Source organism: Kogia breviceps, chromosome 13 (genome assembly GCF_026419965.1).
Source record: "Kogia breviceps isolate mKogBre1 chromosome 13, mKogBre1 haplotype 1, whole genome shotgun sequence".
NCBI classification, from domain to species: domain Eukaryota; kingdom Metazoa; phylum Chordata; class Mammalia; order Artiodactyla; family Physeteridae; genus Kogia; species Kogia breviceps.
Window position 1 is genome coordinate 78,272,099 of NC_081322.1, and position 26,255 is coordinate 78,298,353.

The following is a 26,255-nucleotide window of genomic DNA, read 5'->3' on the forward strand; positions in this document are numbered from 1 at the left end:
ATAAGACATTCCATCCAAAAACAGCAGATTACACTTTCTTCTCAAGTGCGCATGGAATATTCTCCAGGATAGATCACATCTTGGGTCAAAAATCAAGGGCTCAGTAAATATAAGAAAATTGAAATCATATCAAACATCTTTTCTGACCACAATGCTATGAGATTAGAAATCACTTACAGGGAAAAAAAGGAACAAACACAAACATATGGACACTAATATGTTACTAAACAACCCAGAGATAACTGAAGAAATCAAAGAGGAATTCAAAAAAATACCTAGAGAAAAATGACAATAAAAACACAACAATACAAAATCTATGGGATGCAGCAAAAGCAGTTCCAAGAGGGAAGTTTATAGCTATACAAGCCTACCTCAAGAAAGAAGAAAAATCTCAAATAAACAATCTAACCTTACACCTAAAGGAAGCAGAGAAAGAAGAACAAACAAAACCCAAAGTTAGCAGAAGGAAAGAAATCATAAAGATCAGAGCAGAAATAAATGAAATAGAAACAAAGAAAACAATAGCAAAGATCAATAAAACTAAAAGCTGGTTCTTGGAGAAGATAAACAAAATTGATAAACCATTAGCCAGACTCATCAAGAAAAAGAGGGAGAGGACTCAAATCAGTAAAATTAGAAATGAAAAAGGAGAAGTTACAACAGACACTGCAGAAATTCAAAGCATCCTAAGAGACTACTACAAGCAACTCTATGCCAATAAAATGGACAACCTGGAAGACATGGACAAATTCTTAGAGAGGTATAACCTTGCAAGACTGAACCAGGAAGAAATAGGAAATATGAACAGACCAATCACAAGTCATGAAATTGAAACTGTGATTAAAAATCTTCCAACAAATAAACGTCCAGGACCACATGGCTTCACAGGTGAATTCTATCAAACATTTAGAGAAGAGCTAACACCCATCCTTCTCAAACTCTTCCAAAAAATTGCAGAGGAAGGAACACTCACAAACTCATTCTACGAGGCCACTATCACCCTGATACCCAAACCAGACAAAGATACTACAAAAAAAGAAAATTACAGAACAATATAACTGATGAATATAGATGCAAAAATTCTCAACAAAATACTAGCAAACAGAATCCAACAACATATTAAAGGGATCATACACCATGATCAAGTGGGATTTATCCCAGGGATGCAAGGATTCTTCAATATACGCAAATCAATCATTGTGATGCACCATATTAACAAATTGAAGGAGAAAAACCATACGATCATCTCAATAGATGCAGAAAAAGCTTTTGACAAAATTCAATACCAATTTATGATAAAAGCTCTTCAGAAAGAGGGCATAGAGGGAACCTACCTCAGCATAATAAAGGCCATATATGACAAACCCACAGCAAACCTCATTCTCAATCGTGAAAGACTGGTAGCATTTCCTCTAAGATGAGGAGCAAGACAAGGAGGTCCACTCTCATCACTAGTACTCAACATGGTATTGGAAGTCCTAGCTATGGCAATCAGAGAAGAAAAGAAATAAAAGGGATATAAATTGGAAAAGAAGAAGTAAAACTGTCATCGTTTGCAGATGACATGATACTATACATAGAGCATCCTAAAGATGCCACCAGAAAACTACTAAAGCTAATCAATGAATTTGGAAAAGTTGGAGGATACAAAATTAATGCACAGAAATCTCTGGCATTCCTATACACTAATGATGAAAAATCTGAAAGAGAAGTTAAGGAAACACTCCCATTTACCACTGCAACAAAAAGAATAAATTACCTAGGAATAAACCTACCTAGGGAGACAAAAAAACCTTTATGCAGAAAACTGTAAGACAATGATGAAAGAAATTAAAGTTGATAGCAACAGATGGAGATTTATACCATATTCTTGGACTGGAAGAATCAATATTGTGAAAATGACTATACTACCCAAAGCAATCCACAGATTCAATGCAATCTCTATCAAATTACCAATGGCATTTATTACAGAACTAGAACAAAAAATCTTAATATTTGTATGGAGACACAAAAGACCCCGAATAGCCAAAGAAGTCTTGAGGGAAAAAAACAGAGCTGGAGGAATCAGACTCCCTGACTTCAGACTATACTACAAAGCTACAGTAATCAAGACAATATGGTACTGGCACAGAAACAGAAATATAGATCAGCGGAACAAGATAGAAAGCCCAGAGATATACCCACGCACCTATGGTCAACTAATCTATGACAAAGGAGGCAAGGATATACAATGGAAAAAAGACAGTCTCTTCAATAAGTGGTGCTGGGAAAACTGGACAGCTACATGTAAAAGAATGAAATTAGAACACTCCCTAACACCATACACAAAAATAAACTCAAAATGGATTCGAGACCTAAATGTAAGACCAGGCCCTATAAAACTCTTAGAGGAAAACATAGGAAGAACACTCTTTGACTTAAACCACAGCAAGATCTTTTTTGATCCACCTCCTAGAGAAATGGAAATAAAAATAAACAAATGGGACCTAATGAAACTTAAAACCTTTTGCACAGCAAAGGAAACCATAAACAAGATGAAAAGACAACCCTCAGAATGGGAGAAAATATTTGCAAATGAATCAACAGACAAAGGATTAATCTCTAAAGTAAATAAACAGCTCATGCAGCTCAATATTAAAAAAACAAAGAACCCAATCCCAAAATGGACAGAAGACCTAAATAGACTTTTCTCCAAAGAAGACATACAGATGGCCAAGAAGCACATGAAAAGCTGCTCAACATCACTAATTATTAGAGAAATGCAAATCAAAACTACAATGAGGTATCACCTCACACCAGTTCGAATAGGCATCATCAGCAAATCTACAAACTACAAATTCTGGAGAGGGTGTGGAGTAAAGGGAACCCTCTTGCACTGTTGGTGGTCATGTAAATTGTTACAGCCACTATGGAGAACAGTATCGAGGTTCCTTAAAACACTAAAAATAGAATTGCCATATGATCCAGCAATCCCACTACTGGGCATATACCCAGAGAAAACCATAACTCAAAAAGAGTCATGTACCACAATGTTCATTGCAGCACTATTTACAATAGCCAGGTCACGGAAGCAACCTAAATGCCCATCAACAGACTAATGGATAAAGAAGATGTGGTACATATATACAATGGAATATTACTCAGCCATAAAAAGGAACGAAATTGGGTCATTTGTAGAGATGTGGGTGGATCTAGAGACTGTCATACAGAGTGAAGTAAGTCAGAAAGAGAAAAACAAATATCATATATTAACGCATATATGTGGAACCTAGAGAAATGGTACAGATGAACCGGTTTGCAGGGCAGAAATAGAGACACAGATGTAGAGAACCAATGTATGGACAGCAAGCGGGGGAAGCGGCCAGGGGTGGGGGTGGGGGTGTGATGAATTGGGAGATTAGGACTGACATGTACACACTGATGTGTATAAAATGGATGACTAATAAGAACCTGATGTATAAAAAAAAAGAAAACAAAAAAAATTAAGGTAGGTGTACATAAGTGAACAGCTGATAAATATTCATCATGTGTTAGATATTTCTGATTTTCTTGAACTTTATTGTTTTAGACATTTTCAAAAAAGAAATATATAAAATGTTTTCCTAAATATTCACCATGTTGGAACAATTAAAAATGGTTTGTTACATGGTCTTCCTCATTTGTTGAATACACACATGCACACACACACAGGCACGCACACACACATATAATGTTTTGTATTAGATCAAACTAGTAGGTGATATTCCTAAAAAGCTTTAGTCCAAGCCTCTGAATTGTAGATACAAAATCAAAGAAAATTTAGATACCTCACTTAAAGAAGTGATACAAACTGAAAGAAACTTAGATACATCACTTAAAGAAGTACATCCAGTTTATAGGCTAATACATATTTGCTTCAAGTTATTTTGAATGGGTCTGGATACACATGTCTTCATTTGTTTGGTTATCTTACTGATTTTTGTCCTAAAATACAACTGTTCTCAGACATTTGAAAACAAGGTATGCAAATGTCAGACATGCTTTCATTTCTGACAGTATAGATAGTAGATGAAATTGGTAAAAAAAAAAAAGGGGGGGGATTAACTATCTTGTGTTACTGAAACAGTTTTTTGATTTACTTCCCAAGTATTTTGAAATTTTATATGAAAACTGAATACACTCTGACAATTTGGTGTTCACTGGATGTTTTATCCTTTTCCCCCATCTTCAGTCTTATGAGATGGATAAACCTTCACACTACGGAGTCTCACAAATTATAATTTTACAGACATGCCATATACTGAACTAGGTACAGATTCTAAAGTTATTTTATCCATGTCAGGTAAGAAATTGCTTGAAAAATAAATACCAGGAGAGTGTAAAATAGCTCTTAGAAAAATTATCAACAATGTGGTAGCGTGACAGCATCATGTGTTCATTCCAGACTATTCATGGCAGAAAGCGGTCATCTCCCTAAATCTCTACAATTTATGCAGCTGTTAAATAAATGTATCTCACTGAGGTGTTGATAGGTGGAGAATCCTTGGGTCCACAAATCTGGACATTTATACAGGTAAGGAAAATACAACTTCCATCAAAGTTACAAACACACAAGTTGCAGGAATGACAATTATTATTAGACACCTGCACATCACGTGTGAAACAAAACTTATGCAGGAAAACTCCACCATCATTGAATTTGATTTTATTTCAAGCTACATAATATTAAATGAAAATTTATTTAGTTTGTTTAATTAAATGCTGGGTGGAGCAACAGACAACAGAATATCACATTGACATTATTACAAAGTTTTATCGTGATAGCACCATGACATATGTTGTAGCATGTGGTCACCAGTCCTCTCCTACCCAACATGTTTCTTCTCCCTGCTTGGTTAAGCTGCAAAAGAGATTAGAAATACCCACTGTAGATGGAATGCAAAGAGCGTGCCGGCAATGTGGGAAGGGTTTTTAATTTCATCCCTACTAGAGTCCCAAGAGCCACAAAGCTTTGCTTTCAGAAATACTTTTAATTGCAACTTGAATCATAAAAATATACCCCAAATTAGAAAACCACCAACACACTTTACAAGTTAAACAAAACTATATAAGTTAGTAACACTAATTACATCTTCTCTATGTTTATTTTTTTCTCTCCTTATTTTTGCTCTTCAAACTCTTTAAAAATAGAACTTCCTGTGTTTAGTGCCTCAGTGTTTTATAATGATAAGTACTTGTTTACAACTATTTTCCAGAAGGAGAGAATTAGATGTGGGTTATATCTAGCCATGTGAAACAAAATAGAAAGTGAGTTAATTTTACATGTCATTCAGGAAAATCTTACAAAAACACAACTTCTAGGTGAAGAGATCTTATTACTTACCACATCTGACCACAAAATATTGGTATGATCCATTGAAGACTCTATTGAAATTGCTATGAGAAAGTACTTTTTGAGAGTAGTAATTTTATATCCAGTATTCTCACATATATGTGCACACATGTACATTTATTATGCTTAGAAGCAAACTCTCAGTCCATATAGCTGGAGCTGACAAAAGAATGTACATTCCAGATAAAAGATAAGATCAAAGAAAACATTAAAAAATAAAATTGCTAGAACGTTTCAAGGTATAAAAACAAATATGATTACTTCAGAATGTGGACGTTAGTCCACAATATTATTAAATAGACTCAACAGTCTTATGAAGAAATAATCATGTTTAAACCTCTAATTTATTTGTGTAAAGATTATCTAATAGCAGCAGAAAATCCAAACAATGACCTAAATGGAATTAGTCCCCATGCTAATCAAGTGTAGGGATTAAACAACTTAATTGGGTCCCATCACACAAGTGAAGAAGGAATTAGTTTTATTACACCATTGTCCTAGAGTATCGGGGATGCTTTCTGTTTACATTTTAATTCAAGGGAAGAATGAAATGAGAGCCAAAGCAAAGCCATTCACTCACATGTCTCCACAAATTTTGCCATCACTGGAATGTGCACTCGGTCATAAATTGATAACTCAAATTATTCAAGGGTTTCTAATTTAAACAAAGTCCTTCTTGGTACTTACTTGGCGACTGTGTACTGGACCCACTTTAATAAAGCCTTCTTAGCACTTCCTTGGATCTTGGTGGCCACCTTCCGTTTGCTTGGGGGGCTGGTGGCCTCAGAGCTGGCCGTGCTGTCCACCGAGGATGCACTGCTGGACAGAGGCTGCAGCTGCGGTAGGTTGCTGGTCAGCTCCTCAATCTGCGCGTGCGTCAACAGTCGGCAAAACGTCAGCGTTATCTTTGTTCTTCTCTTCTCGGGTGCTTTACTTTCTAACTTGATTGATCTTAACACCCTTAACCTCCCAACAATATAAGCTCTTAAAGGGCACGACCAATGTGTTAACTCCTGTTTGCACTTCCTACCACATCTAAAATGGGACCTTGTACACAGTAATGAACGCTTGTTAAATACATGCATGAATGAAGAAAACAGAACCTAATGGTTCTCCAAACTCAAAGAATTCACTCTTGGTAAACACCGAGAGTGAATCCTAATGTAAACTACAAACCTTGAAGTGATAGTGATGTGTCAGTAAAGGTTCATTAATTGTAACCAATGTTCCACTCCCATGGGGGACCTGGTTAAGGGGAGGCTATGCATGTGTGGGTGCAGGAGGTACATGGGAAATTTCTGTACTCTTTGCTCCGTTTTGCTGAGAACGTCAGACTGCTCTAAAAAATAAAGTCCATTTCTTTAAAAAACAACCTTATGGCTAGAATTATCCCAGAGAGAAGAGCAAGTTAATTTCTCCCCTTAATGTCTAATAGGAGCATAGAACCGCTCCCTTCCAGAGGACAAAGACAAACTTCCTGAACTCTTTTTACACCAATATTTCATCTCCATCGTGTTCTACCCACTTTTTGGATTGGGTACCTGGCCGAGTTCTTTGGGGAGTTCCATATATAACACCTTAGTGGAGAAAAAGAGGGCATTTTCTGCCAACAAAAAACAATGTACATGTGAAGGTCACATCTCTGCTAACTTGAGGTTCAGCCGCAAAGGTACAGAAAATGAGGGCATTATTCATCATTCAAATGTCCACCACTACCTCCATCTGTGACATTTATATCAACAGAAAAGGGAGCTGAAGAAGTACAATACCTGGAAATACAGAATAATGGTCCACATCAATCCGAGAACTATTGAGGGTCGGCCATCAGCTATATCAGTGGAGTTAATGTTGACTAATTTAATCTGTTTAAAAAGAAAAACTGTACTAGTAATGTACTAGAAGATTACAGACCATTTAATTATGCAATAAGTAGCACTTTACTAGATGTCAATCACATTTGGTCATGCCTGTGCAGCAGTACACAGGAGTAAGCAGGGTGAGCCATAAAAACATGGTTTCAGTGGAAATTTCAGGGGCATTCATTAGGCGCACACAATAAACACAACTACAGAATGAATTTCAAAAGCTGGTTTAAAGTTGAAAAGATATGACATCATGCGAGGAATTACCAATAAAATGCCAGACAGGAAAAAAAAAAAAAGGTTATTCTTTACATTCAGAGGTTGACTGGAATGTAAAAGAAACTGTGAGGGGAAGTTTAAGAAGATGCACTTACTTTGAAATTTGTTACCAAATAGCATGAAACTTATGTTCTCTTTTACCTATAAAAGTCAGGAGTTAAAAATTCTAAAATTTGTACTAACCGGTGATCCTCTGTACATGGACTGACATGAAAAACAAAGGGAGAAGATGATACATATACATAAATAGCCCTTCAAAATTCACATTATTTGTTCAAAGGGAATAAAAATGCAGGTGGTAAATTTAGAGCGTGATTTGCAGAATACATTTTAAAGATAAAGGAAAGGCAAGACATAGTTAAGAGAAATAGTTAATTATTAAGAGAAACAGTTAAGAGAGTAGAAAGAGATTGTGGGGGTTCAGTTCCCTACTTTGGGGCACTGACAACTATAAAGCACTCAGAATTAATCTGTCTACAATGTCCCCAACTATTCATTTCAATGTCTTCCCAACTATGAGAAAGTCCCGGGAAAATAGACTTGTATGGTAGGTCTAGTTCAGTCAACCTCTATAGAATACAATTAACTGCTCACCCTCCTCTTCATAATCCCTGGTCAAATTAGAAAAAAACTAAAGTACTCCTTAGACTTCTAGCTCAATAATTCTCAGACAAGATTTAATAAGGTGTGATATTAAAATAAAGTTCAGAAGTTTGTAAATAGCTTACTTTTAAAAAAATATTAGAAGCAAAATCATCCCACAAACACCTTACTCGAGTAATTAGTTTAAATTTACTAGTTTACATCTGAGGAGTAAAGTAAAAGCTAGCACAAAAGTCATTGTAAATAATTTGAGATATACCCATGGGATTTTATCTCACTGCTGAAGTTCATTCATCAGGTTCAGAGACAGAAAAACATTGAGAAGTTCCACAGATCACAAGATCGTGTGTCTACTTCTTTTAAACCTAGCCCTGTGTAAGATATAAAATACTTGGTGGTGAAAAATAAAGAGTGTCACATTTCTTTAATCTTTTATGATAGAACCTATTACAATCTTTATAATCATTCTGATTACTCCATTTTACAAATTCTCCAGAATTTTCTCTATATCCATTTTAGTATCCATGGGCCACAAATTTAAAATACATGCTCATAACCACAAGATTAATGCCTTTCATAGAGGACAAATTATTTCTCTCTCCTTATATATCATTCTTTTTTTAAATGCAATTGAATATATAAGTTGAATTTCACCTCAACCCAGCTCCAACTGCACTTTGAAGTTTATACATTCAGCTTATTATAGAACCTGAAGATCTCGTGCTCAACTTGTGAAGAAAAAACGTGTTTCAAAATTATTTTCTTTCTTAAAAATTTAAAAACCATAATGGGTTTCAGGAGCACAGGTTCTTTTGTTTGTTTTACCTCCTCTCCCTTGCAAAATCCTATGAAATACACAATAAACTTTTAATAGCCCTAAGACTGTGGGATGGGCAACAGAGACACATCCAAAGAGACTGAAGAATTCCAGAAACCAGAAAGGATGAATCACATAGATGGACCTCATCTCAGACCTTCTGAGCCAGAAAATAAGGAAGGCAGACTAAGAATCTGTTTTAACAAAACCTCTAGGTTTGGAGAAGATTGATTTTGTAAGCCAGAGGCCCGAATGGACTGAATTATCTTCAAAATTCACATGTTGAGTCCCTAACCCCCAATGTGACTACATTTGGAGATAGAACCTTTAAGGAGACAATTAAGGTGAAACAAGGTTATAAGAGTGAGCCCTAATCCAATAGGACTGGTATCCTTATAAGAAGAGGAAGAAAACACCGGAACTCTCACTCTCGCTTTCTCTCTCTCTCTGCACACACACACACACTAGAAAGGTCACATGAAGGCACAGTGCCAAAGCAGCTGTCAGCAAGCCTGGAAAAAAGGAGGAAATCAACCCTGATGGCACCTTGATCTTGGACTTTCAGCCTCCAGAACTGTGAGAAAATACATTTCTGTTGTTTAAGCCATCCAGTGTGTGGTATTCTGTTATGGCAGCCATAGCAGACTAATACAAGGCCCACAGACGTTTCAAAAAAATATTTGAATTATTTGGGAAAAATTTCAAAACAATTTAAATAAAAAATCCAGACTACCAGCTTTTCTTGATACACTGGAAAACCTAATGAATAGATGCATCACCACTTTATGAGTTGTTTTCTACCTATATATATATATATATATATATATATATATATATATATAGGTAGCCAAATACCTGCATTATTTAATAGATAACTTAAATAAATTAAATAAATAATAAGATTTCAATAAAAATCCAGACTACTGGCTTTTCTTGATACACTGGAAAACCTAATGAATAGATGCATCACCACTTTATGAGTTGTTTTCTACCTATATATATATATATATATATATATATATATATATATATATAGGTAGCCAAATACCTGCATTATTTAATAGATAACTTAAATAAATTAAATAAATAATAAGATTTCAATAAAAATCCAGACTACCAGCTTTTCTTGATACACTGGAAAACCTAATGAATAGATGCATCACCACTTTATGAGTTGTTTTCTACCTATATATATATATATATATATATATATATATATATATATATAGGTAGCCAAATACCTGCATTATTTAATAGATAACTTAAATAAATTAAATAAATAATAAGATTTCAATAAAAATCCAGACTACTGGCTTTTCTCGTTCAATTGTTAAACCTGGGATCACTGTGCTTGCATTTCATCGAGGTGACTCCAGATGGAATTGAGTATTTGCTTCCTTCTTTCAGACAGCACATGGGACTACTCAGTTTTCCTGCTACCATGATCAGCTTCTACCTTGCTTCATCGTTGACATCATCTATCTGGACCTCACAGGAATCTAAATTTATGTGTGCACTATGGCAAGCTTTAGGAAACGTGGTCAGTGACTGGCTGCTTGTATTACTATTTAGAATGATCCATCTGACACCTCATTGGAGAAAAACTTGCGGAAAGTAGTGATGAATCTATTCATTAGAGCCAAACTTATACAATTCTTATCAAATACTAACATATGCCTTTATTCAGTAACCCTGTAAACAAGTGGAAAATAAACACAATGGTAGGGTTTTCTTCAATAAACTTGAAAAGTGCCTTCATTATTCCTTATCCGAGTACTAAACAAATCTTCTATCATCTAAAGAAAAAATCTAAATGGAGGACAAAGTAGATACAAGGGTTAAAGACACATTCTTGAAAATATGTTTGAGACTTAAGTTCTTAAATTATAAACAACAAAAATAAACAGTAAGAGGGAGGGCACCAAAGAGTCTTCAAAAACTCATTCTACCCCACTGTCAATTATTTTGTGAGCCAATGGGGTGAAGAAATGCAAAAAAGAGAAGCCCAAAACTACGTATTTCAGGTAGATTTTTTTTTAATCAAAGTAGTAAGGGATTTGTGGGGACAGAAAGGAAATACTTTAGATTTTGTCCTGAGACTCAAATGCATTACTTTTTGCCCTTAGTAAATATAATATTTAAAATCTGAATCCCCTACTTTTTAAAAAGTTATTCAGGTTTGTTCTTTGAAAATGGACCTGGTACAAACAAGTCTTCTGTGAAAAGAAGACTCTTTGGTTCTCTTTACAAACAATGCCTTTCATGGGTTAAGTCATTAAATTTTTCTCTAAGACATTAATTAATAAGAAGAATTTTGTTTTCATATTCTAGCCAGTGAATACACATCAGAACAAAGAAGGACACTATTGTTATATAGCCAAAATGGAAGACAAAATGACTGGGAAAATTCTATAAATATCCTGTTAAATAAGGCTTTTTTTTCAGCTTTCCATGAAAAACCCATGAAGCCAGAGAAGGAAGAAGAGAAACATTCCATTAAGAATGATGTTAAAGTGAGCTGGAAACAATGTCCAATATTCTACTAGAAGCTAAGATTGTTTTTCTACACCATCTTAATGTCTAGAATCTCTCTTTCGTGTGAAGTTAGCACACTTGACTGAACTTTATATTGATTCACTGTTCTAACAACTCATTAAAATATAAATTATTTATGAGCCAGAATCTAGTTTTCTTTAATTTTGTATTTTCCAGAATTCTCGTTTTACAGAAAGTATTCCATTATGCATTTGTGGAATAAATGAAATAATTTATTGCATATAGACAGAGAAGTAAATAACTGAATCATTCTATTTTCCAGAAGTATCTGGATATCCATTTATAAAGCTGGTTTTGGTATTGCCAAATACAGACTTCCTGAATTTCCACAAATTAGAAAAGGCTAAAATCTAAAAGGATTGGTGCAACCCTTCTGGAGGGAAATATGTCAACACTTAACAAAACAAAATACACACTTATGTTTTGACCCAACAATCGTACTTCTAAAAATTTACCCAGAAGATGCACTTCCAATAATACAAAAATACTTATGCACAGTTATTAATTGCATCATCATTTCTGCTTGAAAAATGCTAGAAACAACCTAAATGCTCATTCATAAGAGAGTGGTTGAATAAACTCTGGAACATCTAGACCACGGACTACTATGCAGCTGTAAAAATGAATGAGGAACATCTCTGTGAACTGATTTGAGGGATTTCCAGGATATACTGTTAAATAAAAAAGGTAAAGTGCACCTGGTGTATCGCTAGTATGCTACCTTTGTATAAGAAAGAAGGTGGTGTATGAAAATAACCTGCTCATTCCTGCAAAAGAAATACAGGAAGGATAAATCAGAAATTGGAGAAACTGGTTACCTAGAGGTGAGAAAAGGAGTAAAAGGAAGGAGAATGGTAATGGAGAAGCAAGGATGAGGAGGGAATGCCACTTCTCTAAGTGTAACTGTTACTCCTAGAATCATAATAATGTCTCATTCTCTAAAATAAAAAATAATTAAGGTCAACTAGGATGTGTGTGGGGTTGCCCAAAATGGAATATAACTCTATTACTTAACTCTATTACAAATGAATAACAATCACACTGAAAGGATGGGAGAACAGAAGTGACCTAGGTAAATCTGGACAAGAGTCTCTTGACAGGATATTGTAATGCTGAAGACCGAAAGAACTGTACACAAATGCTGTTCTCCAGTTAGTCAATATGTTTCTCACAAAGGTGTGGGTTAGCAATTCTGAAACTTCTTTATATGTATACACTAGGGATGAAAAAGAAGAGAATATATTGTAGATGAGAGCCAGTTTTCTCACTGTCAGAAAAAACAGAAAGAAATCATCATGAAATGGACCTTGTGGTATTGGACTGAAATCAGAAGTATCAATTTGAAGTAAAGGTTTACATGCACAAGTAATAGAAGAAGCTATATAGAAAGAGAGACAGAGAGAGAGAGAGAGAGAGAGAGAGAGAAGGGAGAGAAATATAGACATGTGTGTATACCCAGACTAGTAAACATACATGTATCTAGATCTGTATATTGAGAGGGCAATGAAACCTTCAGTAGCCATGAGCACACCTAGCACCCAAATCTTGGTTTCTAAATGCCATTCACTAATGAAAGGAACAAAGCCTCCTTAGAGAAGTGGTTGATTCTAGGACTGGGGTGAGGAAAATAGAAGATAAACCTGAACAATCTGTAGTTCCAGAAAATAAGGAAATGCTTGAAAAAGGATGGGGCCGTGTCAAAAGAGTACAGGAGCCAGCTTGAAGGAACTCTTAATGGACAAAGCTAGAACAATCTGAGCAACAAAATAATAACAATAATAACAATAATAGTAGTCATACTGGATTATAACTATAGAATAAAATAAATATCCATGAGTCCATTATGAAATAAATAAGGAATTGAATAAATAAATGGGGAAGAAAGGTCATCTTTTTCTTACATAACAATTCCAATTAGTAAGTATAAAAGAAATGAGGGAAAAACAAAATCATCATTAGGCAAACAGCACAGAAGTAATTATTGAAGGCAACTGATGCTAAAATCAGTGAGCAAGAAGCAGAATATTAGCATAATCTCAATTACCTCCCCTAAGTTATTTCTGAATTATAAATGGAAAAATAGTAGTTTTCACATAAAAACAACCTCAGCAGATGACTTAATCAAGTGGTTGAGGTTAGCATAACCAGCAATAAGACAAGTCAGAATCCTATCTATATCCACTAAACTGATTCACTGAGAAGAATATATCACTTCCTTGGCATTCTTGCCAAAAATGTATAACCTCAATCTAATCATGGGAGAACATCACACAAACCAAACTGAGAGATATTATGAAAAATAACTGCCTAGCAGTTATCATTAAGGTCATGAAAGAGACAGAAAGACAAGGTCATAGAATGGAAAAGACAAAGGAGACACAACAATTAAAATGCAAGGCATGTTACTGGATTGGATCCTGGAACAGAAATAAGACACTGTAGAAAAGATGATGAAATTAGATTAATTTATATGCTTTACTTAACAGTATCATACCAATTTTAATTTCCTTATTTGGTAGTTATACTATGTTACACATATGTACTATGTACAAATAAGTCCCTCACATTAGAGGAAGCTGGCTGAAGTACAGACATGAAATCTCTGTGCCTTTGTTTCCCCACTCTTCTGTAAATCTAAAACGATTTTACAATAATATTGCACATATATGTTGTACAGATTGCGTGCAGTGTTTTCACCCAACAATCAACAATGAAAATATTAGTATGTCCACGCTTCCTTCTTGAAGTGTTTTGTTTTTGTTTCTCTCTTACCTTCCTTCCTTCCAGGAACTTGAGTGCCGTGCCAATGTTTGCCACAGCATGGATTCGTTTCATCCGGCGTCCTTGTTCACATGGCTATAAAAGGGGGAAGGACAGGAATAAGTAAAACTGCACACATTAAAAAGACAGTTATAAAATCTATTTAAGTGGATTCAAAATATACTTGAAGAATGTTCAAGAACAGCCAACATACTCAATTTCTATATAGGTTAGCAGATACATAGAGGAGCGTTATCCCCACAGCATTTGGAAGGTGTATAATTTACTCAATAAATACATTCATTCTCAGCTTCTGAATGCACTTACCCTTAAGGTTTCTGTATGCTTATGGTTGGAAATTCACAAAATTCCTATGTTGTCTACTAAGACTGTTATTCCTGCAAGTTAGGAAGTATTTTTATGAAAAGTGCTCTCAGTGCGTGTGGAGGGCAGGAGATAATGGGAAATCTCTCCTTTCCTCTCAATTTTGTCATAAACTTAAAACTTCTCTAAAATATAAAGTCTTAAAAAAAGTACTCTTGGTCACTCACATTTTCTTTTCAGTCATACTAACATGAAAGTTGCTGACAGTATTAGTGGCGTTTCTCTGTTTGAAGGACCAAAAAGCATGGCGCACATGAGCCAAGGTTAAAAAGTAGGAGCGTAAGAATGAAAATGTTCTTCGCAAAATAGTATGTTCTGGGGCTTCCCTGGTGGCGCAGTGGTTGAGAATCCGCCTGCCGATGCAGGGAACACGGGTTCGTGCCCCGGTCCGGGAAGATCCCACATGCCACGGAGCGGCTGGGCCCGTGAGCCGTGGCCGCTGAGCCTGCGCGTCCGGAGCCTGTGCTCCGCAACGGGAGAGGCCACGACAGTGAGAGGCCCGCGTACCACAAAAAATAAAATAAAAATAAAAAATAGTATGTTCTGGTACAAGGATACTAAGTTACTTGTGTTTGATTCAGCAAAATATAATACATTAATAAATAATTGAATAAATAGAATAAAATAGTAAGTGCTTTCTATGTGCTACACTGTTTATTTTAAAACTCAAAATAATTTCAGTGAAGTAGATAACATTACATTTACAAGACCTAAGAGGATAACAGGCCCATGATTGCAGAGCTGATAGACTGGTCTCTTCTCTGTGGCACTAGAACTCTAAACAATCTCCCATCAGAGCTCAAAACTAAGTATCTTTTCATTTCCAGTTAAAAGTGTTAACAGGTAATTTTTATGACATCATTTTAAACAAATATTTAAATAGAAAATATACTTTAAAAAGGCTTATCCTTTTCTTGCATGGCCCACTTATTTAGTTATTTGATTAATTATCTTTTATAATGTAAAAAGCACCTAGGAACCCACAACTAAAACAAAGCCAGGACCCAGAAATTAAGCACAAAAGCCACATCCCTCAATATTCATTCATTCAATCCCCCTGAACTCCTACACCATGGCAACCATCACAATAAACCCAGTCCAATGTTTTCCCTTTTATACACATTCATTTCATTTATTGCATTCTTAAAAAGAATATTTATTTCAGTTCTTAGCTCTTATATAAAGAATATCACTGTATTAATCTTTTTTTGATACTTACTTTTCCACATATTAAGATTGCTAACATTCATCTATATTGTTTCCTGTCACTGCATTTCATTCATTTTGACAGCCATATACTGTGCCATTTATTTACTCTCCTTCTGATGTGAATCTGAATTATTTCCAGGTTATTCCTATGTGACCTGTGCTGACAGGTCATTCTTGTACATCCCACCCTTGGTACAAGTATAAAGAGTTTCTCTTGGATGTATACCTAACAGTGGAATTGCTGAGTCAGGGGGATGTGACTTTTGAACTTCTAAACTAATGCCAAACTTTTCCAAAGTGTTTGTACTACTCACTCTTACCAGCAATACAAGAATAATCCTGTGGATACATATTTTGTCCAACACTTGATTTTGATAGTTATCTTTAAAAAATTATTTTCAGTTGAATGTATGTAACATGGTCTTTCGCGGTGGTCTTCATTTTTATTGCCCTGCTCAACAATGGTGTGAACATCTCATCCTCTGTTCTTTGGCAAGTCTGTTTTTTTACTTTTTATTAATTTTTATTGGAGTATAGTTGCTCTACAATGCTGTACAACAAAGTGAATCAGCTCTACGTATACATCTATCCCCTCTTTTTTGGATTTCCTTCCCATTTAGGTCACCACAGAGCACTGAGTAGAGTTCCCTGTGCTCTACAGTAGGTTCTCATTAGTTATCTGTTTTATACATAGTAGTGTATATATGTCAATCCCAATCTCCTAATACATTCCATCCCTCTTCCCCCCATGCCTTGGTGTCCATATGCTTGTTCTCTGCATCTGTGTCTCTATTTCTGCTTTGCAAATAAGTTCATCTGTACCATTTTTCTAGATTCCACATATACGTGATATTATATGATATCTGTCTTTCTCTTTCTGACTTACTTCACTCTGTATGACAGTTTCTAGGTCCATCCACAACCCTGCAAATGGCACAATTTCGTTCCTTTTAATAGCTGAGTAATATTCCATTGTAGGTATGTACCACATCTTTTTTCTTAACTTTTTATTTTATATTGGAGTATAGTTGATAAACAACGTTGTGGTAGTTTCAGGTGCACAGCAAAGTGACTCAGCCATACATATACACGTATCCATTCTCCTCCAAACTCCCTCCCATCCAGGCTGCCGCATAGCATTGAGCGGAGCTCCCTGTGCTATACAGTAGGTCCTTGTTGGTTCTCTATTTTAAATATAGCAGTGTGTACATGTCAATCCCAAACTCCCTAACTATCCCTTCCCCCCAGCCTTCCACCCTGATAACCGTAAGTTCGTTCTCTAAGTCTGTGAGTCTGTTTCTGTTTTGTAAATAAATTCATTTGTATCATCTTTTTAGATTCCACATACAAGTGATATCATACGATATTTCTCTTTGTCTGACTTACTTCACTCAGTATGACAATCTCTAGGACCATTCATGTTGCTGCAAATGGCAGTATTTCATTCTTTCTAATGGCTGAGTAATATTCCATTGTATATATGTGCCACATCTTCTTTATCCATTCATCTGTCTATGGACACTTAGGTTGCTTAGGTTGTCTTGGCTATTGTAAGCAGTGCTGCAATGAACATTGGGGTGCATGTATCTTTTTGAATTATGGCTTTCTCTGGGTATATGCCCAGGAGGGGGATTGCTGGGTCATATGGTAGTTCTATTTTCAGTTTTTAAAGGAACCTCCATACTGTTCAACATAGTGGCTGTATCAATTTACTTTCCCACCAACAGTGCAAGAGGCTTCCCTTTTCTCCACACCCTCTCCAGCATTTATTGTTTGTAGATCTTTTGATGATGGCCATTCTGATCGGTGTGAAGTGATACCTCACTGTAGTTTTGATTTGCATGTCTCTAATAATTAGTGATGTTGAGCATCTTTTCATGCATTTGTTGGCAATCTGTATGTCTTCTTTGGAGAAATGTCTATTTAGGTCTTCTGCCCAATTTTTGATTGGGTTGTTTATTTTTTTGATGTTGAGCTGCATGAGCTGTTTGTGCATTTTGGAGATAAATCCCTTGTCAGTTGCTTCATTTGCAAATATTTTCTCCCATTCTGAGGGTTATGTTTTCATCTCATTTATGGTTTCCTTTGCTGTGCAAAAGCTTTTAAGTTTCATTAGGCCCCATTTGTTTACTTACTTACTTATTTATTTATTTATTTTTTAACATCTTTATTGGAGTATAATTGCTTTACATTGTTGTGTTAGTTGCTGCTGTATAACAAAGTGAATCAGCTATACGTATACATATATCCCCATATCCCCTCCCTCTTGCATCTCCTTCCCACCCTCCCTATCCCACCCCTCTAGGTGGTCACAAACCACCGAGCTGATCCCCTGTGCTATGCGACCACTTCCCACTAGCTATCTATTTTACATTTGGTAATGTATATATGTCAATGCCACTCTCTCACTTTGTCTCAGCTTACCCTTCCCCCCCCCATGTCCTCAAGTCCATTCTCTTAAGTCTGCGTCTTTACTCTTGTCCTACCCTTAGGTTCTTCAGAACTTTTTTTTTTTTTTAGATTCCATATATATGTGGTAATGTATGGTATTTGTTTTTCTCTTTCTGACTTACTTCACTCTGTATGACAGACTCTAGGTACATCTGCCTCACTACAAATAACTCAGTTTCATTTCTTTTTATGGCTGAGTAATATTCCAGTGTATATATGTGCCACATCTTCTTTATCCATTCAGATGTCGATGGACACTTAGGTAGCTTCCATGTCCTGGCTATTAAATAGTGCTGCAATGAACATTGTGGTACATGACTCTTTTTGAATTATGGTTTTCTCAGGGTTTCTGCACAGCAAAGGAAACCATAAACAAAATGAAAAGACAACCCTCAGAATGGGAGAAAATATTTGCAAATGAAGCAACTGACAAAGGAGTAATCTCCATAATATACAATCAGTTCATGCAGCTCAATATCAAAAAAACAAACAACCCAATGCAAAAATGGGTAGAAGACCTAAATAGACTTTTCTCCAAAGAAGGTATACAGATTGCCAACAAACACCTGAAAAGATGCTCAACATTACTAATCATTAGAGAAATGCAAATCAAAACTACAGTGATATATCACTTCGTACATGTCAGAATGGCCATTGTCAAAAAATCTGCAATACAGTGATCTTCCCTACCAGGCTACAAGCTCTTTGAGGGCACCAGCCATACCCCATTCATCTTTGTTCTCCTTAGAGGGCAAAGGCAGTGCCTTATCCTTTATAGAGACTCCAGATATGTTAGCTGAACAGTCAAAATATAATGCCAAACCCAGCTGCAGACTTGAGTTCTACTCTCAATATATGATTGATGTTTAACAAAGTTACCTGGTGAACGTGCAGGGGCCTTCAATGCTCCCAATTTCCTAAGAATGCCCATGTGTACTTTTAAGTGGATTTTTAGGTTCCTCTTGAACACAGAGTGTTAAGGAGTCTTTAAAAATACTATACAGAAGGTTAACAAAATGGATAAGAAATGAATTTCTCTGCAGTCCTTAAGCTCTATTCATATTGCTTCTATTATTTTTATTTTTTTTTATTTTTTATTTTTGCGGTATGCGGGCCTCTCACTGTTGTGGCCTCTCCCGTCGCGGAGCACAGGCTCCGGACGCACAGGCTCAGCGGCCATGGCTCACGGGCTTAGCTGCTCCGCGGCATGTGGGATCTCCCCGGACCAGGGCACGAACCCGTGTCTCCTGCATCGGCAGGCGGACTCTCAACCACTGCGCCACCAGGGAAGCCCTGCTTCTATTATTTTTAATTTTTCTATGGAATTCTTCACATTCTTAAAAAAATCCTAAGTATAAAATTAAATTTAGTGTTCCTATCTTTATGTGTGATTAAAGATATATAATCACTGATCCATTCAAAGAGTAAATGTTCTACAAATAATAATCAAAGGGCACAGAGAAATCCAAGAATAATAATTAGAAAAACTTAAAACTCCCTAGTATCTGAAATAAAATCATAGACAAGAGAGTCACAATAGGTTATTAAAAGAAACTAAGATACTGAGAGTCCTCCCTTACCTTGAGATGCTGGTGGTAAAGGGAATACTAAGGTATTTGGCTGAATTTCCCAGATGATGGTGGTCAGTCAGAGTCCTGGGCTATGTGAATCATGATGTTAAAGTATAGTGCACTTTAATAGAGTTGTATGTATGAGATAATTATAGATTTCCCGAACAGCGCTAATGCTCCTGAGGGAAATGCTTTTGTTCACATTCTGTCTTTGAAAGCTCTACAGGAATGCCTTGGATACTCAGTCCTTTAAATGATACTTTTCATCTTAATGTGGTCGTGAACCAAAATGTCTACATGTACAAAATTTAAAGAACTATTGCAATGGTTTATTTATAATTTCAGAGTAATTTCATTTTATATAATTCAGAATCTTGAAGGGCTCAGTAAAAATAAATAATAAAGGTGACATCAGAAACTGTCCTTCTGTGTCTCAGTTTTTCTACCTGTTAAATGAGAATGCTGAGATTCTTTCTGAAATTGCTTCTAGCTTCCAGATCCTATCATTGTAACCCCATCTGAATGAGTAGGGCACTTAAACAGAAGTAGGATTCTTGTATCAAAATATACACTCTTTCTAGAATCACTTAGCTTGGCAGGTAATGCCCATTGAGGTTTCTGTATACTGTTGTCTGAGTACAATGGCAGAATCATAATGACACTTAGAATGGCAGGCTTCTTAAATACCCATTTGAATTGTAATGAAGGTTCCTTCAATTCAAGTAAATAGCTTAATTCAGGAGGGTATATGAAGATAGCCCGTTACAACAGGCCACCAAGGGAGTATATATTTCAGGTCGATGACTCCCACATCCTAATGTTAATCCAGTTTATTTAGCTCATGCATATATCTGTTTATTCCAAATTGGCTTTTCATATGTGTCTTCTTTGATTTCTCCCAATGCGGAGACTGAGATAAGAACACGGGTGCATGCAGGTGACCGAGGAGGTGACCCCAGGTAGCAGGAGTGAGGATGCATGGAGAGTGAGACAGGGAAGGAGGAAAAATCAATAAATAATCATCAATAATAGTACGATGTGCTATTAAGGGTCTCCACAATGGGCAACCATGGCCCAGTTCTGCTGGGGATCCAATGGGGCACTCTACCTCATGTGTGAAATAAGCCTTGGAATCATCCCTCCTACAAATGCCAGGCTGGAATTTTTTTTTTTTTTTTTTTTTTTTTGTGCTACGCTGGCCCCTCACTGCTGTGGCCTCTCCCGTTGCGGAGCACAGGCTCCGGACGCGCAGGCTCAGCAGCCATGGCTCACGGGCCCAGCCGCTCCGCGGCACGTGGGATCTTCCAGGACCGGGGCACGAACCCGTGTCCCCTGCATCGGCAGGCGGATTCTCAACCACTGCGCCATCAGGGAAGCCCATGGCTGCAATTTTTATTCAGACTCCCATCCCCTTTGGGATCATTAACTCTCCCACACTTCAGGGCTGCCTTGTGCAACTCACAGCTTGGATAAAAGCCCTGAGGGCAGAAACCCAGAGACAGGCTGCCAGTGCTTGAGTTGAGATGCTGATGGAGGGTGTAGATCATGTCCACTCCTGCGGCTACTGGAATCAGAGGTGATCTGAGATGGTGCTGGGGGCACCACAAGCATCTGCTATAATATGAATTCAAGTAGATAATGACTTACACAAAATTATTATTATCGGTTTGCATCTTCCCAGAAACAACTCTGTTACAAAAGCTATGGTGAAGGCTCCCCGCAGGAAATGAACTGGAAATTTACCATCAGGCAAAAACACTTCTAAAAAAATCAATTATCCAAGTAATAATGACTGTGTAGCTCTTTGTCATGATGCAACAGATTAAGAAAAAATAAGTACCCCCAATTTTGGACCCCATGTCTAGTGCATTATACAACATTCTGAAGATTATTTCCTGAGAGCCTTCTAAAAATTATGGTAAACGTCACGTAAATAATCTATGTTTGCAAACTACTTACTTCTCTACTACTCTGAAATGAAAAAACATAAGCCAGAAAGAAAGAAATATTTTATTATTTGAGTAATGTAGAGAAATAGATTTCATAGGTCACTGTCAATTTGTTTTTCACTCTGCTGGTTCCATTGAGCTTAACAACAAATGATTTTGAACATGCTGTTTCTATTACAAACAATTGATGACAGACAATGTCCATAAGCAGATGAAAAATGCCATGCTGATTTCAAGGCTTAATTTTCAACAACTATATAAATACACAGATAATGGACCAATAATGCTTTCCAAATGGAAAGTAAGCACTTAAAGTGCATTAGATGTTAATTTCCAACAAATCTTCCTGGATGCCTTACAGATGCAGTAGTTAACCAGGACTGATTATCGATGAAGTTCCTTACTCTTACTTCTAGGATTACTACTACTATACATAATGTTTTCAATCTACTACAGGTGTGCAGGAATGAGAAAGGAAATTTATTCCTTGTTCCCAGAAGTGACCGATAGACTAGTGCCTCCTGTGTATTACCAACGGCAAAAGAGAAAAACTTTCTCTTACATGGGTAGCACCCCTTATACTCCCAACTCCATAGCCCCCAAATTCCAAATGGGAGCAGTTTGACAAATGTGGTCACAGAGAACATCCTTACCAGCTTCTGCCCAGACAGGACCTCCAGCAGGGCCAGCAGCTTCACACCATCTTTCATGTCTTCAAAAAGATCATCTACTACCATTGGGGGTTTCCGCTATAAAATAAAAAAAATGAATAAATGCAAAAAATGCTTCTCTTACTCTCTGTCAGACATTTGTTACTCACTCCTGCAAAATTTGAAGAAAAATGTCTAAACGCCAAAGTCCTTTATTTGGGATATGGTTGGCAATTACCTTTTGATAGCTGCAAAGAGAAAAACGACCCTTTGGACGTAAACTTAACATTCAAGAACCTCATGCTTGGGCTTTCACATACACACCAGTGTCTTGCTAGAAAGGGAGTTTTGACAGGAGTGGGATGGTGTGGGATAAGGGAAGGAAAAGAGGATACTATAAACATAAAAGATACGAGAGAGGTTAAAGCAGGACGTAAACAGGGAACAGGTGGTACCCAGATAAACTGGACCGACCTCCGTACCTTCCCCCTGAGTGAGGACATTACTGGACTGAGGCAGGCACCAAATCGCCTTGAACATTCTCTCCAGGGAAACCTTGTTGACTCAGTGACCTGCTCTGGGACCACTGTTAGCACAGCCAGAGGGACAGATTGAACCTCCTGTGGGTTAACTGGCCACGTCCGTTCTGTTGCACACGCTGGCAAATCCAGCAAACCTCTCTCACAGTGTGGCATTGAACCCAAAGGATCAAAGGCACAAGAGTACAGACCAATCAGGGCAAAGCTATCACCACTACTGGAGAAATAAGTCAAAGCCCATTTTCAACTCGTGGAGGGTCTTTTGTTTTTTTATGAAGATTATGAAAATACTTAGCACACTAGAGTTCATGAAATCTTGAAATTAGGTATCTCTTGCCTCAGAAGAAAGTAAAAAAGAGATGATGTCAAAGTTGATGGTCAACAGTAATTAGGTGCCCTCAGATTTCTCACAGAATATGAATTTTTAAAAATTTATAATTTTCTTCCTTTTCTAATTTCCTTCCTTTTCTAATTTAATTATATTTCTATTATATTATATTTCATTATATTTCCTTTTCTAATTTAATTATATTTCTATTATATTATATTTCTATATTATATTTTCTAATTTAATTCTAATTTAATTTAATTCTAATTAATTTAATTATAATTTCCTTCCTTTTCTAATTTCTAATTTCCTTCCTTTTCTAATTCTCACTGAACATGTTATAGGCCTAATGCTGTCTACTTGACTTTCAATTGTCTTTCTTTCTATCAAGAAAGAAAAAGGAAGGAAGGCGGGGGGAGGTAGGAAGGAAGGAAGGAAGGAAAGAAGGAAGGAAGGGAGAGAAAGAAAGAAAAGGCAGGGAGGGAAGGAGGGAGGGAGGGAGAGAGAGAGAGAGAGAGAGAGGGAGAGAGAGAGAGAAAGAAAGAAAGAAAGAAAGAAGGAAGGAAGGAAGGAAGGAAGAAAGATAGAAAGTTCTTTGTAGAGATATTTAATCACCAAATGTTTTACTGAAATGCGACTTTCTCTACCCACTGATATGCCACATTTATATTTCTCTTATGACTGCATGAATTACTATCTCTGAATGGTACAATTCTAATTGTGAATGCATTTTTTTCTCTTTATAAAATGAACAGCTGAATACATTTTGTTCTCATGCTGCAAAATACATGTTCAAAAATAAGTTTTCATTTTCAAGCTTTCCCTTTTAAATTCCACTATTCATACTGCTTACTATTTATACAGCAAAAACGTAATACTGACTTTATATTCTAAGCATATAAATAAAATTATTCGGAATAAAATGAGCCTTTACAATGCAAAATATCTGATGTGATAAGAATCAAAATTATTGTATTAGCTATATATAATCATTAAAAATATGGTTTATTTCTCTTTCAAAATGTCCATTTGTATCCTAATAATACAAATACAGTGGAATAATAAGGGGAAAAGTTAATAAATATGTGATGTATTCTGTGAACAAATACAAATGAAATTTTTCATGTATTGTGTTAACCTGAAAATATATTTTAAAAATTAAACAAAGAAGGGAATATTCATGAAATAACAGTTCAAGAAATTGGACACCCAAAAAACCCAACAACAAACAAAAACAGAAAAACGATAAATTGCATCCATCCATCCATTCTGACTTTAAATATACACAGGTCTCTACCACCTTTTTTTTTTTTTTTTTTTTTTTTTGCGGTACGCGGGCCTCTCACTGTTGTGGTCTCTCCCATTGCGGAGCACAGGCTCCGGACGCGCAGGCTCAGCGGCCACGGCTCACAGGCCCAGCCGGACCGGGGCACGAACCCGTGTCCCCTGCATCGGCAGGCGGACTCTCAACCACTGCACCACCAGGGAAGCCCCTAGGTCTCTACCACTTTGAAGAACATTTTCTCTCGACCCCATTCTGCACCTCATGTGTGTCCTCTTGCATCCCTACTTGTGCCCCACATGCTCCCTGCACCTCTAGACGCTCCTAGAAGTGGCCTCGAGGTCAGCACTGACTGCTGAACAAGTCAGTAGCCCATCAGTCCCTCTGCACTGGACATTGTTGCTACCAACTTCTCCTTGAGCTGCTCCTCCCCAAACTTCTTTGATCAGCCTGCCTGGTTGACAGGTTTCTTCTCCTTCTCTCTCTCTCCTTTCTTCCTAACTAGCCATTCACCAAACTCAATCCTGACTCCTCTGTTCTTTACAAAAGTTTGTCTGGATAGATGTGACTCTTGAATCCTTCCTTGCAGGTAAGCGTTCTTTCCTAAACATTGTTGAGCACATGGCAGGCACTCAACACACATTGCTCACTGACTGAATGAATAAATGAAGTTTTGTAAAAGAAAAAATAATTTACCTTTGCAGTCCCTATGCCCACATTAATGGTTCTTAAAATGTAGTACATATATATGATGGGTCAAGAAAATGTTCTCCAGGTTCTAGGCAAAAACAGACTAGAGCACAACACATAGAAGCATCTTGTTTCTGAATGTCCTGTTCACAGTAGGAACTCATTAAAAACTTGTTGAAGGAATGAGTTCCTAGCCTGTGTATGGGAAAAAAAGAGTAGGTAGTTTTTATTTCAAGAACAGAGATGCCTAGAATAGTCTCACTTCCCTCTTTTTCCATTTAGCAAATTCCTGGTCAGTTTTTATGACTGAGCTCTTATGTAATCTTTTCCAGTTTTCCAACTAGAATTAAATTACTTATTTTGTCTTAAGTGCATTTGTTCTGATTATAATGACCGCATTGCATTATAGTTATTTATAAAGTTGTATGCCCAGGAATTCAGATCATGGGACTTCTGGAGGACAAGGAAGTTGAATATATCTTGAAATACATAATACTAGGCACAGTGCTTAGCACTAGTTGGTAGTAAACATGTAGATGTCTCAACAGAGATATGAGATGCTTATTTGCAAATACCTTTTGGAATCTTGGAGAGATGTACACAAATAAGGACATGAGGCAAAAATTTCTCTTTTTGTAGGAAATACGAGTTGCTTCTGAAAAATTTTTCGCCAGTATCTTCCTGCACAAAGTAAAGAGATGTAGTCTGATGGCTATTAACAGACTAAATAGAAATTGGAGAAAATATTCTTCTTTAAAATAAAAATGTTTATGTAATTAATAATATGCAGCTATTGTATTTTCAACACTCTGAATTATACAACCTAGCATGTAATAAATTCTTGACTTACTACCTCAACCAGTAAAAGAGGAAGAAAATAAACCTCTGGCCACCTTTCCTGCAAAGAGCTAGCAAAAGTGAATACTAGGGCTTCCCTGGTGGCACAGTGGTTAA

At 36.5% G+C, this 26,255-nt stretch overlaps 1 protein-coding gene across 1 annotated transcript in view; it reads right to left on the reverse strand.

Moving 5' to 3' along the window:
• Positions 1-26,255, reverse strand: part of SYNE1 (spectrin repeat containing nuclear envelope protein 1) — a 451,782-nt gene that overhangs the window by 340,629 nt on the left and 84,898 nt on the right. Inside the window, exons 4-8 of the mRNA XM_067011034.1 lie at positions 22,466-22,561; positions 14,261-14,344; positions 7,696-7,716; positions 7,141-7,233; positions 6,059-6,237 (exon numbers count right to left, since the gene is read on the reverse strand). Of these exons, the coding sequence (XP_066867135.1) occupies positions 6,059-6,237; positions 7,141-7,233; positions 7,696-7,716; positions 14,261-14,344; positions 22,466-22,561 (473 nt within the window). The remainder of the gene's footprint in view (positions 1-6,058; positions 6,238-7,140; positions 7,234-7,695; positions 7,717-14,260; positions 14,345-22,465; positions 22,562-26,255) is intronic.